This window comes from Cygnus olor, chromosome 18 (genome assembly GCF_009769625.2).
Source record: "Cygnus olor isolate bCygOlo1 chromosome 18, bCygOlo1.pri.v2, whole genome shotgun sequence".
Lineage (NCBI taxonomy): Eukaryota > Metazoa > Chordata > Aves > Anseriformes > Anatidae > Cygnus > Cygnus olor.
In genome coordinates, this window is record NC_049186.1 from 2,181,641 (window position 1) to 2,202,879 (window position 21,239).

General features: G+C 57.6%; 1 protein-coding gene across 1 annotated transcript in view; it reads left to right on the forward strand.

The window, feature by feature from the left end:
- Positions 1–240: 240 nt before the first annotated feature.
- Positions 241–21,239, forward strand: part of NTN1 (netrin 1) — an 86,050-nt gene continuing 65,051 nt past the window's right edge. Inside the window, 1 exon segment of the mRNA XM_040577754.1 lies at positions 241–1,454. Within this exon segment, the coding sequence (XP_040433688.1) occupies positions 431–1,454 (1,024 nt within the window). The 5' untranslated portion in view covers positions 241–430.

Sequence of the window (21,239 nt, forward strand, 5' to 3'; positions counted from 1 at the left end):
CGGGCTCGGCGGGCCCGCTCCCATCCCTCCCCCCTCTCCCCCCCCGACGCCTGTGCGTGTCTCTGGCTGAGCCGCCAGTGGATGTCGTTGTTCTGTTCCTTGAGCGCAATGTCACTCCTTTAGCATGACCTCAAACGCGGCGGGGGCTGGGACCGCCAGTCATTCTCCGTGCGAGAGCCGGGGCGGGAGGCAGGCGGGACCCAGCCCCGCCGCCAGCGGCACTTTTGTGGTGCCGCCGCCGCCGCCGTCCCCCTTTCCTCCGCGGGGCTGGCCGCGGGGCGGGCGATGCTCCGGGCTCCGTGAGCCGCCCCCCGCGTCCCGCCGCCCTCGGCCGCGTCGCCCCGCGGAGCTGCGCGCAAGAGCCCGGCGCGGCCCCGCGGGTGCCCGGCGGGTCCCTCGCTGCTGCTGCGCGCAGGTCGGCGGCCGCAGGATGCCGCGGAGGGGCGCGGAGGCGCCGCTCGCCCTGCTGCTGGCCGCGGCGTGGCTGGCGCAGCCGCTGCGCGGTGGCTACCACGGGCTGAGCATGTTCGCCGTGCAGACGGCGCAGCCCGACCCCTGCTACGACGAGCACGGGCTGCCCCGCCGCTGCATCCCCGACTTCGTCAACTCGGCCTTCGGCAAGGAGGTGAAGGTGTCGAGCACCTGCGGGAAGCCGCCGTCGCGGTACTGCGTGGTCACGGAGAAGGGCGAGGAGCAGGTCCGCTCCTGCCACCTCTGCAACGCCTCCGACCCCAAGCGCGCCCACCCGCCCTCCTTCCTCACCGACCTCAACAACCCGCACAACCTGACGTGCTGGCAGTCCGACAGCTACGTGCAGTACCCGCACAACGTCACCCTCACCCTCTCCCTCGGCAAGAAGTTCGAGGTGACCTACGTGAGCCTGCAGTTCTGCTCGCCGCGCCCCGAGTCCATGGCCATCTACAAGTCCATGGACTACGGCAAGACCTGGGTGCCCTTCCAGTTCTACTCCACGCAATGCCGCAAGATGTACAACAAGCCCAGCCGCGCCACCATCACCAAGCAGAACGAGCAGGAGGCCATCTGCACCGACTCGCACACCGACGTGCGGCCCCTCTCCGGCGGCCTCATCGCCTTCAGCACCCTGGACGGCCGCCCCACGGCCCACGACTTCGACAACTCGCCCGTGCTGCAGGACTGGGTGACGGCCACCGACATCAAGGTGACCTTCAGCCGCCTCCACACCTTCGGCGACGAGAACGAGGACGACTCCGAGCTCGCCCGCGACTCCTACTTCTACGCCGTGTCCGACCTGCAGGTCGGCGGGCGCTGCAAGTGCAACGGCCACGCGTCCCGCTGCGTGCGCGACCGCGACGACAACCTGGTGTGCGACTGCAAGCACAACACGGCCGGCCCCGAGTGCGACCGCTGCAAGCCCTTCCACTACGACCGGCCCTGGCAGAGAGCCACGGCCCGGGAGGCCAACGAGTGCGTGGGTGAGTCCCCGGGTGGGAGCGCACAGCGTGGGCACCGCCGGGACCCCGGGGAGGGGGCGCTGGGGTCCCCCCGAAAGGGCGCGGCGAGGGAGGGGACAGCCACGGGCACCCAAACCCGCGGCGGGGACCTGCGGGGACAGGGAGCGAAAGGCGCGGGGGCAGCCGGGGCCATCCCGGGACACGGGGAGCGGCGCGGGGACACGCGGGGACACGGGGAGCGGGACGCGGAGAGGACACGGGAGTAGCCGGAAACGCAGGGCAAAGGAGGGGACACCCGGGGGACTCCCAGGGACACAGAAACGCGGAGCAGGGGATACTGAGGCACCCGGGAGCGCAGGGCAGGGGGACACAGCGGCGGCCGGGAGCGCAGCGGTGAGGAGCCCGGGGGACCCCGAGGCGCAGAGCGGGGACCCCGGGGGACCCGGGACCGCCGGCCAGGGGACGGCGAGGGGTCTGCGACAGGGCGGGGGGCACGGAGCACCGAGCGACCCGAGAGTGCAGGGCAGGGGATGCGGGAGGCCCGGGACGCGGAGGCACCCGGAGGGTCGGGGGCACCGAGGGACGCTGGAGAGCGGAGCAGGGGCCGCGGGCGGCTCGGAAGGACAGGACAGGGGACACGGCGGAGATCAGCGCGGGGAGAGGGGACACGGAGCAAAACGGCAAGACCCCGTTCGTGCACGACGCCGCCCGGAGAGGCGCGGGCGGGGCAGCGTCCCCTGTCCCGGGCTGGGGTCGGGGGCTTCGTGCCGGAGCCCGGCGCTCGCAGGGAGCCCCGGCCGGGGCCGGGAACGGCTCCGGTCCTGACCGGGGGGAGAAGGCGGCCGGGCGCGGGGCAGCTCGGCCAAGTCCCGCTCCCCGTCCTGTCCCGAGGTGGGGGCGGCCTCGGGCGGGCAGCGGGAGGCGGCGGGGACGGGGACGGGAACGGGGACGGGAACGGGGACGGGAACGGGGACGGGACCCGAGAGCAAACGGCAGCGGCAGCAGCGCTCCGGGATGGGCCGGTTCGCTCCGTGCCTGGCGAGAAACCCTCGCCGTCCGGGCTGAAAGCGAGCCCCAGCTCCGGGGCTAACCCGAGGGGAGACGGGGGCGTCCCTGGCACGGGGTGAGGTTTTGGGGGGCAGTTCCCCTGCAGCCCTGTGCACCCCGCCGACGCCTCCCCTTGCGCTGCCGGTCCCCTTCTCGGTCCGGTTTACGGAGCCGTGCCAGGTCCTGCGTGGGACGGGGTCTCGGGGTGAGCTAGCCCGGAGTCTGGGCTCGGCTCGGCTCGGCTTGGTTCGGCTCCGCTCGGTTCGGCTCGGCACAGCACGGCACGGCTCGGCTCGGTTCGGCTCGGCTCGGCAGGGCTCGTCCCTCCGCGCCGGAGCGCGTCTCCGGCTCTCCGCCGCCCGCAGCCGCCTTGTTTACACGGAAAACTCGGCCCCGTCGTCCAAAACATTTGCAGCTCCGACGATAGGAAAAAAAAAAAAAATCAACAACGAGCGGCCGGGCTGGGCTTTGGCTTTTTTTTTTTTCTGCTTTCTTTCCCTTTTTTTTTTTTTTTTTTTTTTTCTTCCCAAATCACAATCAGATGTGTCCCTTGCAGAGAGCACAATTTCTTCGCCGGCGCCTTCAGCACCGAGGCACGGCCAAGCCGGGCAGCGGCCGCGGGTTACCGGCCTCGGGCAGGGGGCTGCGGGGGCCGGGGGCACCGGGACCCGCCGGGGGCGGCCGCGGGGAGCTCCAGGTGCCGCCGCCGGGAAGGTGCAGGGCGAGGGGGGTCCGGGGGAGCCCGGGGGGTGCCGGCTGTGCCCCCGGTGCCGCGGGGCTGCTCAGCCCCGGGGGGGAGCCGGGGGGGCCGGGCCGGGCCGGGCCGAGCCTCTGCTCCCCGCCGGGCTGCGGCTCACGTCGGGGCGGCTCCGGGGCGGCGGCGGCGGGGAGAGGCCGGGCCCCGGGGGGAGGCGGGCGGGGAGAGCCGCTCGGACGTGCGAACAGCGCCGAGCCGTGATTTATCTCCGGTTTTCCTTCTGTCCCTGCGGGGTTCCTCTGTGCGGCAGTGCTTTGAGCCTGCGGAAGGGGCTCCGCGCCCCGGCCGCCGGGCAGGGACAGATCCCAGCGGCACCCCGGCGTGAGCATCCCCGCCAGCAGCTGGAGGGGCTCCGCTTCCGCCAGGCCTCTGCCCCATCTCGCAGCCCGGGACAGGTTCCCTGTGCGCAGAAAGTTGTCTCCATCAGCAGTGCCGTAAAATTCAGGGTGCCCCGGGGTCACTGCCAGATCCTTGTCTGCTCTGCAGCGCCCTGAAGTGCTCCCGTAAACGCCGCTGTTCAGTCATCGTGCTGGCCCTGTGTGCCTACCATCTTTCTTACTTCCAATTTACTTCCAATAAAGTTCACGGTTTCCAGTAAAATGTGTGTCTTCGTGCCAGGCTCTGCATTTCAGACCATGCACAGTTCTAGCCGTGTCAGACTTCTGCAAACGAAAATCTCCGAGGCTTTTTCCTCTTCCTCAGAGTTTGCTGGGAAATGAATGTTTTGCAACGGTAAAGCTACTGTAAAACAATTTTCCTGAGTCTGTTTCTCCTGCAGATTCCCTGGGGCCATACCTATCAGTTTGCAACACCAACCACAGCCAAACAACTGCATTGCCCTGCCAAGCCCACACGGCCCGGAATAATCCCCCTAGATAAAGATCACAATAACCCCATTCAGTTCCCACCCACTTGCTCACGACCATCAGCCCACCCTGATTTCTCTCCCATACCCAGAGATAAAGTCAGCCTTTGCGCTCACTCGGAGGCTGCGGGTGCCAGCCTTCACCAGGCAGAGGCCGGGGACTGGCGGTGAGGAAGTCTGCGGATGATGGTGGTGGTGATGCCGTTGGCCGCGCTCTGGAGGGATCTTCAACCTCTTGAAGAGGTTGAGAAGGAGGTGAATGAGCGGCAGTGGTAAGGGGGCAGGTGAATTAGCCAAATTTGCTGAATTCGCACCAGCCAGGGGTGTGAGGAGCGGTTCTGACTTTTTCATTGAATTTGCTCTTTTTCGGGAAAGTTGGGTTTTCAAACAAAGAAAAAATGACAGAATGTGTCTGCTCTGCCTGAAAATTTGGGTGTTTTCTTTGGTAAGCCCATTCCCCCTGCCAAAACCTAATCTTTGTTCCTATTCATGCTTATTTGGGGCTGAAAAAGAAACGCGCTGGAGTTTCTGACAAAAAGTCAAAATTTCCCACGGGAACGTTTTTCGCCAGCCAGATCCAATTTTTCTTTATCAATTCTTGCTGCCTGCAAGAGCCCGGGCACCATGCAGGGAGAGGACAGGACATGGCCCCAGGAGATGTTCTCCAGGGACCTGCTCCTGCAGAAGGAGCTCGGCCAGGAGAACTTCCCTCTGGTTCAGGTTCCCATCGACTTTACCTGGCAAATAACTCCTCCACGTAGAGCTTGGCCTTACAGTCTGGCTTTGGCCAGGCGCCTGGGAGCTAACATGCTCCAGGGAGGACACAGCTTGGAGGGAAGCTGTTGCAATCACTCAGCCAGTCAGGGAGGTCTGCTCTCCATCCTCTGTCTCCCCAGCACCGCTCAGCACCGCCGGGCCAGCTCAGTGTCCGGCCAGCCCAAGCCCCGCTTTTTGTCCAACCCATGTTGTCCTGATGAAGCTTCCAGCTCCCCCGTGAGAGGAGAACGCAGCTGGAAAAGGCTGAACTGAAACGCCTTCAGAGTTCCACTGCTGGTGAGCTTGTGTGGATGCACGAAAACAGCCAGGGACCCAGCTTCAACCAGGTTTAGCAACATCAGTAAATTCAATCAACACCGCCCCACAATTTCTCATGGACCGCGGTGTTATTTTGAGTGCTGGAAATGAATGCGGACAAAAAAGCCGTGAAACACTTTTGAAATCTCACTTTCACTTGGAGAAAATACCACTGCACTTGCCTTGGCTGGAGAAAGCTCTGCCAGACAAGCACAGGCTGTAGGCGCTTTGGGAACAACCTCCGGACACCGTTCCCAGTGCCGCCTCGGATGCTCCGCAGTGTTTTCCCCGCAGGGACAGGAGATGCGCCCGGCACCTGCACATTTCTCTGACGTCAGTGGTGTTTGCAGGTGCCGGGCGCCTCTCGGATTTTGGCCTTCTGTTATGCCTAGAGAGCATTTAACAATAACAAGTGCGATTGCAGTGAGAAAAAGGAAACATATTGTGTTTTCAGATAGGGGATTTGGCACAAGAGGCGCGCGAATCCTGGTGTTAGACAGGCTCTGCTCCGCGGCGAGCGCTGCGGTGGGGTTCCCAGGCTGCGATACGTCTCTTGTCAGAGCAATTTGCGAGCCAGCCTCTCCTCCAGCTGAGAGGAAACTTCATCTCCGAGGCAGAGGAGTCCAGGAATTACTAGAGACCAGGCTGCCAGACATTCCCAATGAAAAACTTCCTCCCAGGCAAACCTGGGGCTGGACCTTTATGTCTCCGTGGCAGTTCAGGGAGATATTTGCGGGGCAGTGCTGACTATAGCAGCTGTTGGGCTCCCCTCCATCCTCATCACAACCGGGGAAATCAAATCCTCCCGTGTCCGCAGCGTGCTGCCCCAGCCGTGCCGCAGCAGCATGCTCTTCTCGTTCCGGTCCTGCAGAGGGATCTAGGGACTGTAGGATTTCCTCTCAGGGCATTCCTGGTGTCCCTTATGAAACTTTGGTGATCCTTTTTCTTTAGCCCACCTTAATCATCATGGCTTGTGGTGGCTCAGACCCACCAGGCGGGCAGGGCTGGGCTGGTGGGAGATGTCCTCCTGCCACCTTCTTCCCTCCTGTGGGGGCTCAGGGCTTTGTGAGCAGTCTCGAGGTGAGGAGTTGGGGCAGAAGCAGTGTGGCTGGCAGAGACCAGCTTGGGAGGCAGCTCTGTAAGTGCCCCTGTGAGTTGGAGCAGAGCTGCCCCAACATTTACCCCATGTATCGCTGCGGCTCTTCCAGAGGGAAGGTTGCGAGCATCCCTTCTCTCCTTGTAAAGCAGCGACTTTTCCTATTTGAACAAAAAGGCTCTGAGCAGGATTTCCAAGGTGCCCCTGCAGGATCCCCAGTGTCCCCATAGAGGATCCCAGGGTGCCCATGCAGGGTCCCTGGGGTGCCTGTGTTGTCCCCTGCACCCAGCTGGGACAGCACAGCCCGACAATGTGCCCAGCTTGAGGCAGTCAGGTGAGGCTGACCGGTGGATTTTGGAGCTGCTGGGTGCCCATACCACCCAGTACCTATGGAGGATATGCAGGATACTCATCATTTCTTATATCCGGGCTTGTCTTGTCCCCCCGTGCCTCCGTATCCTCTTATACGGACACCAAAATGGGGCTGTGCAGACTGCTTTGGTCTTGGTGCAGGAAAGGTGTTTAGCAGCAGCAGCACAGCATCCCGGTGCCCAGGCAAACCCCACGGCTGTGGCACCTTCCCCAGCAGCTGGACCAACGCCTGCCCAGGCTGCACCCCTCACGCTGCCGTGTGCTGTCCATGGAGCAGTGGATCCGCTGCACCCCAGTCCCGGTTCTGCTCCCGGCGGGTTGTTCTGCATGGGGAACTGCACGAGGTGTGGGTAACACGGTATTGCTGAGCAGATGGGTGCTGTAGCCATAGAAATATGGGCCCGTAAGCTGCTGAGACTCCCATTGTAGCCTCCCAAGTGGGCCTTGCATGGGTAGAGCTTTCTCACAGGCTTTTATTCTCAGGAAGCTTAAAGTTAAACTGATTTCCAACAGAAAGGTTTTTACACCAACAAACAAACAAACAAAAAAGCGCAGTTAAGGCTAAAACAAAACCAGGCTTGGCACTCGGGGTTGGACACTTGCCTTCCCTTGAGCTTGTCCACGGCTAATCTCTGCCCTCCTCTTTCTGGGCCAAAGCATGTCATCCTTATTCAGCCAGCGCTGTCCTCGCCTCGGCAAACTCCCTGTGACCGCCCGGGGGGACGTGCTCCTGCCCAGGACGGAGCAAAAAGCACACAAGGGCTCGCGAGTGGCCGCTGCCTGCAGGGCTCTGCTTGTAAAATCTGCCCTGGCATTCATGCCTTCATACCCGGGCTGGGACGTGGGGCAGCTGGGACGTGTGAGCCCTTCTTTCTATTCTAAATGTATGTCCCCTTCACCCTGGGGATGGGGGACGGGCTTTCTGGCTGTGGGGGGCTGCTGCCCTCTTTTTCCTAGGGGCAAACCTGGCTTTTGGTGCAGTGTTTCTGGAAGCTCTCATGATTTTTACGGGGCAGTTTGTGTTGGGGTTGAGCTGTGCAAGTGCAGGGGCTTTCCTGGGGACCTTTGGGAGGATTTGGGGTGCTGTGATGAGCTTCTTCCCCAGCCAGCTTTGCCTGCAGGACGTGCAGGGTGAAGGAGGTATTGAGGACTGGAGGCTAGCTAGGTACCTTCAGAGCGCTGCAGAGGGCTGCACAGAACATTTAGCCATGTGTTGCTGTCAGATGGCAGAAACAAAACCAAGACAACCTCAGGACCCACCAAATATCATGGTCAGCCTTCCCTAGAAAGCACTGACGGGTCTGCCTGCAGCACAGGACTCAGCAGCCCTCGTCCCTATGGGGCTGAGCCCCGGCCACACGGACGGATTGCAGCCCTCGGACTCGACCTCATGCACACCGTTTATCTGAGGCATCTTCCTAATTGCACCAGGCAGCATCTCCCCAGATTTTCAGGCAGCAGCAGGGCTGGGAGAGGGTTTGCAGCTGTGATCAGCCCATGCGGGTGGCTTGGACACAGGGAAAGGGCTCAGCAGGGACAGATTAGTGGCTTTGACGGAGGCAGATCCCAGCCCCAGGCAACCCTCACCCTCCTGATCACAGGGACCTTGCCAGGTCTGGGGACATGTTTGAGGGGAGCAATGCCACCAAGAACACCCCCAAAACGAGCCCAGCTCTGCTGCCAGGGGCTTCCTGCTGCACTGCCCGCCTCCCCCTGTGTGGCAGGGATGCAGCCAAGGCAGCGCGGCGCGGCTTCGGACGGGCTTCCCACCGCGCAGGTGGGAGGAGCAGCCAGGGACACTCGGGGACACTCAGCCAGCCACATCTGCTCCATCCCCAGGGTGTCTCCGGAGCGGTGGCTGCCGTTTGGCCTTAGCCGCTGCAATCAGCGGGTGACACTTCCTTTGCACAACCCGACCTCCCCACCCCGAGCGCCGCTGCCAGCTCCCTGCTGCCTCGTGGAGCCGGGCAGCTCACGGCCGTGGTGCTCAGCCTGGGCTCAGCCTAAAACCAGGTGCCCACGTGCATCGTGTAAGGAAACGGGGCCAGATCCTCACCCGGTGCAAACCAGGCTCTGCCCAGTGACGGTGCTTCCCCCCTGCGAATGCACTCCAAAAAAAATCCCCTGATGGGGAAGTGACAGGCAGGCTTTTAAAAAGATATCTGTATAATAGCTTTCGTTTATAGGGGGATTAGGATGCCCTGGGGACTGATAACGAGACGGGGAGGCTTTTCCTACTCGAGCTGAGCAGCCGGGAGCCTGCAGGAGATGGGCTGGGGAGCGGAGCGGGCGCTCGGCAGTGCATTTGCAGCAGGGATCAGCGCACAACGGGGCTGAGCATGCCTCGGCTCCGGCTCCTGCAGCTCGTGGTCTGTGCTGAGCTTGGAGTTTGTGCTGTGCCCATCAGAATGCAGGGGGTGAGCAGGGGAAGGAAAAATGTCGCTTTTTTGGGATAGCTACTAAAGAAATGTGGGACAGCACAGGCACCCATATTGGCGTGGGTTGGGGATAGAAGAAGCATGCAGTTCAGCTGGGTATTGGATTTGGGGATTTATGTTAGTGGTTCCCAGAGTTTAAAAATTAATGGGGTGCTACAGCCAGAGAGACTGTTCCATCCCCTCCATCCCAGGGATGGTGCTGAGTACCCGAGGTCCCCACTGGCAAAGGCAATCCCGTTGCATCGAAGGCACAAAGCTAGCACAAAATTGCTGCCGTGCACAGTGTGCCCTTCGTGTGCAAAGTGACCTTCCCTCTGCCTGGGAGCTGCATCGCTGGGAGCGCAGTGAGCAGGAAAGCAGAGGGTAGGGAAGGAGCCCGGCTCCATGTCCCACACACAGCTCTGAAAGTGAGGAGGATGCAGCTGGGAGTTTTAGTTTCAAACTTTTTCAAAGCATCTCGTAAATGATGAGAGGGTTGAAATTTATATCTGTATCTCCCACCTGGATAGGCTGGGATTAAAAAAAAAAAAAAGCAAACAAAAGAAAAACAGTTTTACCCTCATCTTGTAGCACAGGGTCATCCTAAAGTATTTCGTAGTAGGCTAAGGGCTGGAAGGGACTTTTTGCTTCGCCCGCTGGTCATTGCCACCGGGTTGTGGCACAGCCGGAGAGCCCAGCACAGGGCACAGCAGCCCCAGCCCCGCTCCTCAGCAGCTGTTGTGATGCACAACGGATGAGCCCAGGAGATCTTTCTTTGCTGTCCTGGGCCAAAAATGAGCAGCAAGCAGGTGGTTGTGCAGCCAGCACACGGGAACATCAGCACAAGCGGGATTCCTGGGGCAAGCAGCCTCGGGGTGTCTCGGAGACAAACATTTTCCCTGCTTGAGGGTCACAGCTGCTGCATCTCACCCATCGGGAGAGAGGGTGAAGGACACCCAGCAGCCCACCCCCACCACCCCCACTTTCACCTGGAAAGGGCCCAAATGATGTGAGGAGCAGGAGCAGCTGGGCACCGAGGCAGGCTGCAAGCAGCCAGGCTCTGCAGGTCTGTTTTACAGCACATTCATCCTTTTTGACCTGCTGTGGGGAACTGTTGGGATGGGTTCAATAATGGTGTGGGACAGAGCGAGAAGAGCGCTCTCTTATCTCTCACAGTGCTTCCAGGTGGGAATCAGAGGGGGAAAAGCAGCAGAGGAGGAGAGCTGCTCCCCGGGCTGTGTGCAGGGCTCTGCTCAGCCATTCTGACCCCATCACTGGTTTTACACCTGCCTTTGTATGCCAAGTTCATGGATTGGGATGGAAAGATGGATGAGGAGCCCGTGACATCTTCCCCCTACTATTTCTGAGCCATCCATCAGCCAGATCCCTACAAGGCTGCGTTCTGCAGCACTGCGTGAATCGTCGAGATCCCCACTTCATTTTAACTGAGTATGACTTTATTTTCATGGCAGCTCCACGTGGCAAATTAATGTGCCTTAATGTCAGCCATCTGGATATTGAGGGTCCAGTCTTCGGCAGTTGAGCTGTAGTGGATGCAGAGAGCATGGACAATACATTTGATGAGCAAAAGGGATTTTCTTTACACCCACCAGGGATCGCTCAACAGCCCCATGCAGCACCTTGGTTTGCTCTTGCAGCCCCAGAAATGCTTTCATTTGGGGACCAGTGGATGACCTGGGGTCCGTCAGGAGATGCTCTTCTCACCATGCGTGCAGTGAGGTGGGAAGGACTGGGGGAGAGGCACCACCGGCAGGCGATACCGGAGCATCCCTGGCTCTTTGCCTCCTCTTCTTCTTTCTAGACCTGCCCCAGACCCCCGTCTCCATCCAGTGAGGGCCTGGCTCTGCCGGGCACTGGGCACGGGCACCGCGATGTTCCTCGCCCAGAGGGAGCCTGTCGCAGGAGCAAATCCAGTCCTGGGGTGTGGCAGAGATTTCTGTAACCGGAACGGGGAAGAAGAGGGTAAAAGAGAGGGAGAGTTACAGAGGGGAGAAAATGTGGTGGTTCTGAAAACTAGCCAGTGGTGCAGGAGGAATAAGCCGAGCTGCCCTCAGAGCACCGTCGGGATGCCAGAGCTGGCTTCTCCCTCGCAGCACTGGCCAGGGACTGCTGCTCACGGCCGCATCCAACCCGCGGTGCGGGACCAGCCGAGCAGCCGGGCGGGTTCTGCCTTCCCCTCGCCTCACAGGCTGTCCCCAGCCGGGCTGTTTACTCGGTCGTTCGCCCGCCCTTTTGCAATAGGGAGTCAGTTCTGGTTAATGTTGGAGATCGTAACGTGATTACCGAAAGTCTCATGAAATTAAATCACTTTGCTTCAAAGCTGACGGGGAGGGGGAGCGTCTCTCTGGCAGCGGGGATGGCCGAGCGGATATTGAAAGCAGACTGGTAGCCAGCATTGCTCTGCACACAATTGAGCTCTGACAGTGTGAAGGCAAATACAAACAGCAGCTTGTGTTTGCACACAAAGGCTCTGTGCACCAGTATCCCCGGCCCTGTACTTTACACCCTCGGCTCTTGGGCAAAAAGTCCTGGGAGGGTAGGAGGGAGGGAAACTCCACTGAATATTTAGAAATGAATTGAACTGTGCAAACATGCCATTGGGAAGCTCTCAGTGTAACGCTTTGGATCAGCTACCCGCCGGGGCTGGAACACAACTGCTGGACTTGAAAGGGCGACTTTCACGCTGAAGCAAAACTGGACAAAAGAAGATAAATGAAACGGACTCCCGGCGGGGTTTGGTTTGTTTGTTTTTGTAACTCGGCTAATATTCCCGCATTGTTCAGCCCAGCGGCCCAGTGTCTGTCCTTTACACGCTGCTCGTAAATCGGGGCTAAGCAGGCAGCAAGCGGTGCGGAGCCGGGAGCTGATGAGCCCCCCCGGTTCGGGGCCCCGGCACCATGAGGTTATCCTGCACCATCGTGGGGCGGGCAGTGGGATGCTCCGTGGGGTCGCAGTCACACCGTGCTGCAGGCTGAGCCGGGGCGGTGCCCCACAGGCTGCTAATTCCCAGGTGAACCTGTGCTCAGATTCAAGCCATGGCATTTGGGGGCACGGAGCATCATTTGGGCTAGAGGGATGGGGATAAAAGTCTGTGGACCAACCCAGCTTTGCTGTCAGTTCATTCTGCAGCTGAGCGTGGTGTATCCTAATGATTTTCATGGTGGTCTGGGTGCTGGAGGTAAAAACTGCAGGATGTCCAGGTGGGGACAGCCCTGACAAGCTGCGGGTACCGGCGGTGATGTCTCCATCCCGTGCCCCGGCAGCAGGGCGAGGAGCAGGGCTCGTCCTCACAGCACCCTGGGCATGCCTCTGCCACTGGGCCCCAAAACCAGCCACAGCAGTCAGAGCCTGGTTTACAGGGGCGCTCGACACTTACTTGATTGCTAATGCCAAAATATGCTCAAATGCAAGCCTTTCAAAAATCTGCTTGTTCCTGTGATTTTAGGCAAGGAGGTAGCCACGTCTTACATCTCGATATTTCTCTAGTTAACACCGAGGAAGCAAAAGCTTAACAATCCTCCATATCACAGTTTTGATCAAATCAAACAGCAAATAGAAATGCCTTTAAAACATTAAACAGTGCTTAATCTACTCCATAGCATTTGCTTTTCACAAGCCTCTGTGAAGCCACCAAATGTTCACAAAAATGTGGCAGAGTGATTTCTCCAGAAATCCAGCCCCCCACATGAGCTATTTGGTACTCTCCACTTCACCAAGTTTCACCCAATCAATAAAAAAAAAAAAAAACACCCCAACAAAACCCCAGACGGCCCATCACGTGCTCGGGGTGACCAAAGAAATCCCCTGGTTTGGGTGACCAATGAATATTCCCAGGAATGAAAAGCGAACAATTTGTCGGCAGCCCATGCACTTGAAAACGAATGATCCAAATTATTCAGCAAGTCTCCCTGGATAGTGAATCCATTGAAAGGGGCTGGAGACAGAGTCATAAATTATTCATAACCCAAAAGAGAATGAAATGCATATAATCATAACAATAATAATAACAACAACAATCACAACACCAATAATAGCAACGGCAATTCAGCCGGCCCCGCTAAGAGAAGCAGGGAGGCATGAAGGCTTGCAGACTTTATTTTTCCTTTATTCCGGCAGCCCTTCAGAGCAGCTGTGTAATATAAAGAGATGCAAAGTGGGTATACATTTGGAATAAATGTATTTATTGCCAATAATTGGGCTAGCTTGCTTTGACCAGGGGTGATGTGGTTTGTGCTCAGGTCCTGGGCACTAAGCAGGTCCCATGGGCTCAGATGTGGTGCCGTTAATTTCTTAACAGAATTAATTTCTCAGGGTCACGCATTACCTTGAAGGAGTCTGTGGGGTGGCTGCAGTGGAAGCTGCCCTGTACCGCCCCAGGTGCCTGCAGGGTCCCTGGAAAATGTGTGGGTGTCCATGAACTGAAAGAGAAGTGGGAAGTGCCGGCCGGCCCCACAAACCGGGGATGCAGCTCCTGAGTGGGGCCTCGGTCACGGTCACCTGGGACCCACTGGGGAGCTCTGAGAGCAGAGGAGAGGCCACAGCCCCATCTGGCCGCGGGTGCACCACGTGCCTGAATTCCTCGCGCTGCAGCCTGCCGTCCTTTTGGCACCCTGGGGACCGGGGTTTCATTTGGGCGCCCGCTGTGTTACCTCCCGGGGGGGTTCTCCACGGGCAGCGCGCTGCCGGCGATACGGAAGACCCAGACCCATTGATATGCTCCCACCGTGTTGCAAAGCGCCCAGCTACACCGCTGGCATGCAAATGAATTCCCGTTTGCGGCGGAGGGGCTCAGCTGTGGCACTCAGCCATCTCCCATCACTTTCCCACAGGTTGCCCCGTGTCGGCAAGGGGGGGTTGGGAGGGCTGCAGGGTCCCTTTGGCACCGTGGGGCCTCCCCAGGACGTTTTGCACCTGCTCATCTCAGCAGCGTCCCACTGCTTGGTGCACGGCAGTTGCATTAAAGAAAAAAAAAAAAAAAAAAAAAAGGAAAAAGGGCATTTTTAAGGCTGGGAAGCAGCAGGTTGGACCCGAAAAGAGCAAAGTGCTCACCTACATGGCTCCTGTCAGCTCTGGGTGTTCTGGTTGAACTGGACATGAACATGGCTGAACATGGGTGCTGCAGAGTGGGGCGGTCATGGAGCTGGATTTGTATTTGCTCGCTGAAATAATCCCAAATCCAGGAGGCACAAGGGCTCAGCCCTGCTGCGGTGGGGCAGGAGGGGAGGCTGGGGCTGGAGGGGGCAGAGCAGGGTGCGGGTGGCACGGCCACTGGGCCTGGGGACAGCTCCGTGTCACCGCGCACTGAGCCCAGGGATCCTTGCTGCACGGGCAGCTGCAACGGGAGGAGGAGAAGGAGTTCCTGCTGGCATTTCTGCTGGAAGTCGCATGTGCGCTAAGTGGAGCGCGGTTTTCATTACCAGCTACATTTTGGTACAATAAATCATGAACAAGAAAACACACTTTTGGCCCAGATTCTGCCCTCAGTTATGAGTGGCAGTAACCAGAGGCAGAACCCAGCGCCGGCGTCGCAGCCCATATGTTCACCTTTTGGAATTAATTTCTTCTGGTAATTTCTGTGTAATTATACAGCATTGAAGGCTGATTATACGCTTCCTCTCATGGGCAATTAATATCACTGCTCTAGTGCCAGAGGTGCACTTTGCATCGTGTAAACCCACAGGGAGAAGCTCAGCCTCTGGTGCCCGCTGCAAGGTGCCAGCCTGGGCCCTGCTCCCCTCGGAGGGGCTCGGGTCCCCCCGGCATCCTTGGACGAGGGGGCCCCCAGCCCAGGGCTGGCCGCAGAGCAGGCACTCGCTGCTCAGCCACATGCAGCACACGGAGGGCTTGCGCAAGCTCCAGCTGCCGCCGAAATATTCGGGAGGTCATTTGTGCTGCACGGGGCTGGAGGAACCTGTAATTGCAACAGATGCTCTCCGACGGCGGCAGCCCCGTGGGTGAGCGCAGCGGCTCATCTCCCGAGCAATAATCTAATTTATATCTCAGAAGACAGTTTTATTTTTCTGAATTAGCGACGCCGTGGGCTGTGCGCGAGCAGCAGCCCCGTGCCACGGGAGGGATGCAGCCGTGTTCCTGCCTGAGACAGGGGGAGTTGAGAGTCATAAAAGCAACTTCTCACAGCGGGTTATGGTGCCTATAAAATTAGCCCTGTTAGAAGCTGGCTGCCCATTTAAACGAGCAATTTAAACGGATAACAACGGCATCCCCCCGCCCCGACCCCATCGCAGCCTCTGTAAAATAACTGAGCTTAGCTGGATGGAGCAGAGGAACAGCAACAGCTTTGCTTGAGTCAGACTCGGAGGTTTCTGCTGTGACATTTGGGTTTGTTTGTTTATTTCTGCATCCCAAAAGCCTTGGTTCAAATTAGATAGAGAGAGAAAGCATGTGGGAGGAGGAGAAATGATTACCAGTTCCATTGCTGGTTTCCACGGGCTTTGGATGAAGCCCTGCTCTCCCTCTGTGCAATTTGTTCTCCCTGTCCGGGTTTGGGCGGAAGGTTGGGTTTGGCCGCACATGAGCTTTGCTTGCGCTGGTGAATTCGCAAGCAGCCGCTCTGAGCATCAGATTCTCTTGGCCAGGGGAGCGCGGCCCCACCGTTTGCACATTCCCCCCTCTGCGGGAAGCACTTTGTGTGTCACTCCGTCACGTCTGAGCTCGGGAGCTTAACATAAATCCTCATGCTCAGACCCAGCTTGAGGCCTTTCTGCCGCAAAACGCTAGCCAAGCCACCAGTCGTTGTTAGGTTTCAGAGTGAACGCTCCTTCGCTATGCCAAAGCAGCTTGTCCCTGCTAGCTCGTGCCACCCGCTAGCTGTGACAGTGTCACTCATTCTGACAGCTTTTCCCAGCCTCCCTAAACCTCTGGTTTTGGGACAGAAGGACAGCCCGAGGTCTGTCCCTACCAGGGACGCAGCCACTGTGGCTGAGCAGCCCTGCAGGCTCCCTCCTCGGAGACAGCCCCCTGAGAGCTTAATTTTTGGGAAGCTTTAACATCGCCAGCTTACCAACCGCTGAAAGAAAGGTCAGCTAATCCTCCACAATGTCTGAATGAATTCAGGCCCAGAAGTGAGATTACTAAAAGGGGACCGGGAGGCCGGGAGAGCTGCATGGATACGGGGACCCTTCCCATAGTCAGGCCTTGCTTTCTAAAGAAATGCAGCTTTTCTTTCCGCTTGCCTCCCCTGGGAGGAGGGGGGTGGGTGCCCAGGTCCCCTCCCCCAGCAGCAGCCCTGCCACCACAATGTCCCAGCTCGGCGGGGGGAGCCCCAAGAGAGCCATGGAGTGCTGCCCATGGCCCAAGCATCCCCGCTGGGCACCCTGCTCTGGGGCTCAGCTCCATTCAGGTAGAAAACCCCCAAAATCAGGATGCCCGTGTCCCTCCTGCCTCGTGGCTCTGGAAGCACCACGTCCCCAGTGTTACCTGTGCCGGGCACCCAAATGCTGCTGTGCTCATGGAGCCCGTGGATTGAAGGCAATGTGGCCACAGCTTGCTGCCGTGCGTCAGGTCCCCTCGGTGGGACACGCGGGGACCCGGCGGTGTCCCAGCCCAGGAGGGGAGTGGGCACCATGCCCAGGGCAGCTCCCTTCTGGGCTGTACCCCCGGTCCTTTGTGAACCCCAGGGGCGATGACATGACAGGACCACTAAGGACTGGCTTTTCTTCTGCAAATCAACTGTCCTCCTCAGTGCTGGGGGAGCGGAGCCACTGAAAGGCTGAATGCGGGCGCGAAGCAGCCCCCCGGGGTGTGGATGCACTGCGGATGAGCCATGGTAACCTGGCTACAAGTGTGACAGCACAGACACCCAGACCCCGAGCCTTCCTGCCAGACTCCCCAGCCTCCCCAGATTGGGTATTCAGGCCACAGGGTTTTCTCTATTGACCTCAGAAAACTGTTCTGCATGGGAGAATTTTCTTTCTTTCTCTCTTGGTAACTGCAGAATCAAGTGTTTGCTGTCAGACCCTTTGGCTACCCCAGTGGCGAGGCGGTCATTCAGCAGGGAGCCGCTTGCCCAGTGGCAGGACTTCATTCTTGAAGCCCAGAAGCCAGCTAAGAGAAAGTGGAGAGGATGTTTTTTTCAGGCACGGCAGCTCCAGGACGGTGGGATGCTCCATCACCATGTGCAGAGCCCCCTGTGCCATCATGTCCTACAGAACCACCAGGTCCTGCCCTGGTGCCTTCCCTGACTTGCTGGGGATGTCTGATGGAAAAGCCCATCCAGAAAAACTCCTTTTGGTGGTGGGATGAAGGCTCTGTGCGACTAGGTGTTGAATTAACAGCCACGGGCACAGCTGCACCCATCTGTTCTGGATGCGCCTGTGATGCTGTGCAATGCCAAGTGCAATTATGTGAGCCTCCTGGAAAGTTTGTGCCCAAATTACAGCCAGGTGATACCTAAAGTCAGCCCCAAAAGGTGACATTGATGGGCAGGGACATGGCAGGGGTGGGGAGGTGCCTGCAGGGCCCTGGGAGGTGCTGGAGCTGCCAGCCAGAAGCAGGAGCAGCTTTTCCTTTGTTGTGCGTCCTGTGGGAGTGCCACCTGTAGGTGTGCTGTTGGTTTGCTGCTACCTGCCGGTGTGCTACCTGTCACTGGCCACAGAAACAGCCTGGGGCCACCAGAAGCACCTTTGAGAAAAACCTGCTGGGGCTTGTGCTTGAAGGCAGAAGGAGGCAGGAGATGGCATGGGGAGAAAGGTGTGTGGTGATCGCGAGCAGTGGGGTTAAAAACAGCCCCCTGTGTCTTTTGGGGAATTTCCAGCTGCAGCCCTAATTAAGAAGCAGACAGATTCTAGAATATCTGTGTGACATCTGGTCTGCACCACAACTGCAGCACCTGCCCTAGGGAAACTGAGGCACAAGGAGGGGAGGACTAATCAATTGGTAGTGGAGTGACAACCAGAGAGGCTCCCCAGTCCTGCTTCTCTCTTCTTTTCCCTGCTCCTGCACTGGCATTACAGGCAGGGAAGAGGGATGGGGCTCATTGTCCCTGTTTCTCTGCTGGTTACTATTAACCCAAAGGCTGGGGTGCACAGCATTCAGGGGATGCACACTTTGCTCCACCAGATCTCAGACTGGGCTGGTTTCAGGTATATCTAAAAACCTCTGTCTGTATCAAAAATCTTCTGTCTGCATCTTAATGCACCTAAATAGTTATAAACATTAGCCATGGGCATCTAAGGGAGATGCACAGCCAGTCCCCTTCCCGATGGGGAGGTGGGGAGGGGACAGCCCTGTCCTCGGCACATTCTGAGCATTCCCTCCTGTCCTGAGCTCATCACAGCCTCCCCATCAGTCCCCTGAGCAGCTCCCGCGCCTCCGCAGACGTTGCCCCCAGCTATTCAACCGCTCTCCGGATCATTAAACATATTGAGCGACACCAGTCCTGTGACTGGTTAATTAGTAAAGAGTTGACTAATTAGTTAATCATGTTTACCGAGTGCTTTGAAAGTGCTCACTGTTATTATTTTTAATTATGATGGTGCCCCAGGCGCTGTTCACCTCGCCGCATGCCAAATCCTGCGGGGTTTGAACTCTTTGTCTCTGCTACCCGAGTTCGGTTTTAAGATGGGAATGTGCCTCTTATCCTCTGGTTACCAGGTTTCCTTAACAGCCTCTTGTGTGGGATTTTAGAAAAGCCTCTCACAAAGTCTTCATATACCCTGGCACATTTAACTCACTCTTTCAAAGCCGTGTTATCCGCTCAGGAGGCAGGACTGGCTCTTGCAGAGCCATACACAGCAATGCCTTTGTGCACACCTCATCCTGCATCCCTCTCCAGAACAGAAGACAAGATCAGCCAGTACCCAGATCTGCTTGCCCATCCCAGCCTGGGACGATCCTGCTTGCCCATCCCATGGCACCCACAGTGCCATGGACACCTCTGTCCCCTCCAACGCCAGAGAGGCCCAAGGCTCCCAGCAGAGGATGGGGAGCTTATTCCCACCTCTGGCTTCGGGCCGGTGAGCAGAGGACAGTTTGTTGGATGGCAGGAAGAGGAAGTGCACTGTAAAGATTGCATCTAATGAGAAGAATGTGAACAGGGTTTGTTAGTCAGGAAAGAGTCTTGGCATCTCCGAAGAATCAACAAGTGTAATCATCTCGGGGCTTTCTTCATTCGTAAAAATGTCATCAGCTCGTTAAGCAATGTCATAAAGAGCCCCAGTCACTTCTTATCACTGTGCAATCTGAAGAGGAGGCTTCTGGCACCAGCTGCAGAAATAAGACCCACCTCCACACAACACTAAGAGACAGAAGGGCGGCTGGCTCTTGAACAGACAGTAAGCTGTAAAAATCACACGGGGCTGCCGCAGGAGCAAGGCTTGGAAACACGGCTGTCCCCGTGAGCTGATCAGGAGGGCACGTGGCCAGCCAGAGTGTGTTGGATGGGCATTACTACATGACATGGCTGCTTGGTGCTGCTGCCTTCACCCAACAGCCTACAGTCCCTTGTTGCAGCTGCAGGCTCTTACTTTATGTTCTCCTGGAAAGCTCATAGTGGTGTGTTGTCCAGGCCTACCAGCTCCCTGTGACCCTTCCTTAAATGCTGACATCTTTACTCCTCATCCCGTGCTCATGATGTGGTTGCAGAGACATTGGTTGAGAAGGACCTCTGAGGTCTCCAGTCCAAACTATGGAAGCGGGAAGAAGCTCAACACTGCAGCAGGTTGAATGCCTCAATCATCTCTTGGCAATGTGTCCTGTGGGAGAAGCAGATTCTTCCAGAGGTAAACCAAGAGAACATAATTTCTCCATGAAATTCCCTTCTTGGAAATCCTTCTTCCCTTCATGGCTGTTAACCAAGCTGTGCTGTGCCTTGCCTACCCGTTCATTAAGACTAGAAGGTTCTAAGGTCCCCCAGGAGCCATTTATGCTATGGTCATATGCTTATTATGCTTATGCTCAGCATATGACCTCCCTGAAGAGCACTGTTGGCCATCAAGCTCAGTGCTGTGCAGCAGAGACTGTTTGTATGGGGTGCACGCAAGAAGAGCAGAGGCACTGGCACTCATCCTGATGTCTGGCCACAAGATCAGCTTTGCACCGTGTCTCATCTTCTGTCCTCCTGCCTTCCCTCTCACAACCCATGTCTCTGCTCCTGAAGCTCTTCTTACAGCCAGTGAGCACCAGAAATCCTTCCCCAACCTCCCTGCCATGCTTGGCGCTGGGACAGGGGCAACTTGCTTCCTCTCGAGTCCTCCTGGGGCAGGGCGAGACCTCCAGCTCCACTCCTCAGGCTGGCTGGCCGTTGCCTCACCATTTCCATCCAGGATGAGAGCCTGCTAAATCTCTCTCTTCAAAAAGAAAGAGAAGCCAAGGAAGTCTGGAAGGGAGGGGAGGCAAACACATCTGCACCTGGGAAATGTCATGTTTGGTTTTTCAACTCAAAATGGGCAGTGACAGCATCTCCGTGGGGGTGTAAGTAGGGGGAGCAGTGCAGATTTATAGCTGTGGGTCATGCTCAAACTGAGCCAAGTATTCTGCCTAGCATCAGTTTTATGAACGAGATGAAGTGCAGAACCTCCAGTGCAATGTCCTATTAGAGGAGAAACACTGGGAGAGCAGGAACAGGGAGTGCACAGAGAGAGGCCACCCTGCCCCTTCCCCTGCTCCAGTCCGGGTATCTCCTTTCAAGGCTGGATTTGGGCAGGTTGGGGATTGCAACAACCAAGCGTGGCCAGGCTTCAGCAGGTCCAACGTCTGGTGCCACAAGCTCGTAGAAGTCGTGTGTTGTAAGCCATGAGTGAAGCAGCTGGACGCTGAAGCAAACAGGAGTCAAGAACTGCCCTCTTTCAAAACAAAATAAAATTCACAGCAATTCACAACTCTGCAGGAGGGAGTAATGAGAGATGGAGAACAGAAACCTCTTGGACAACTCCAAATTCAACACCCTTTTGGGCATTGAAATTACCACCCCAAGGGGATGCTGTAGAGATTGTCACAACTGTGCAGAATGGAAGGGCACAAACGATGCCAGGGTTCCCTTTCTGGCCAGATATACCAGACTGAATGTCTTGTCATTCAAATCCTTGTATGAAGATTAAGCAAAATTACTAGAGACTCCCAGTTCTCAATGAAATAAATGCTGTGCAGAACTTTTTTATAGACATGGGAGGATTATCACTTCATGGAGGTCTCATACTGA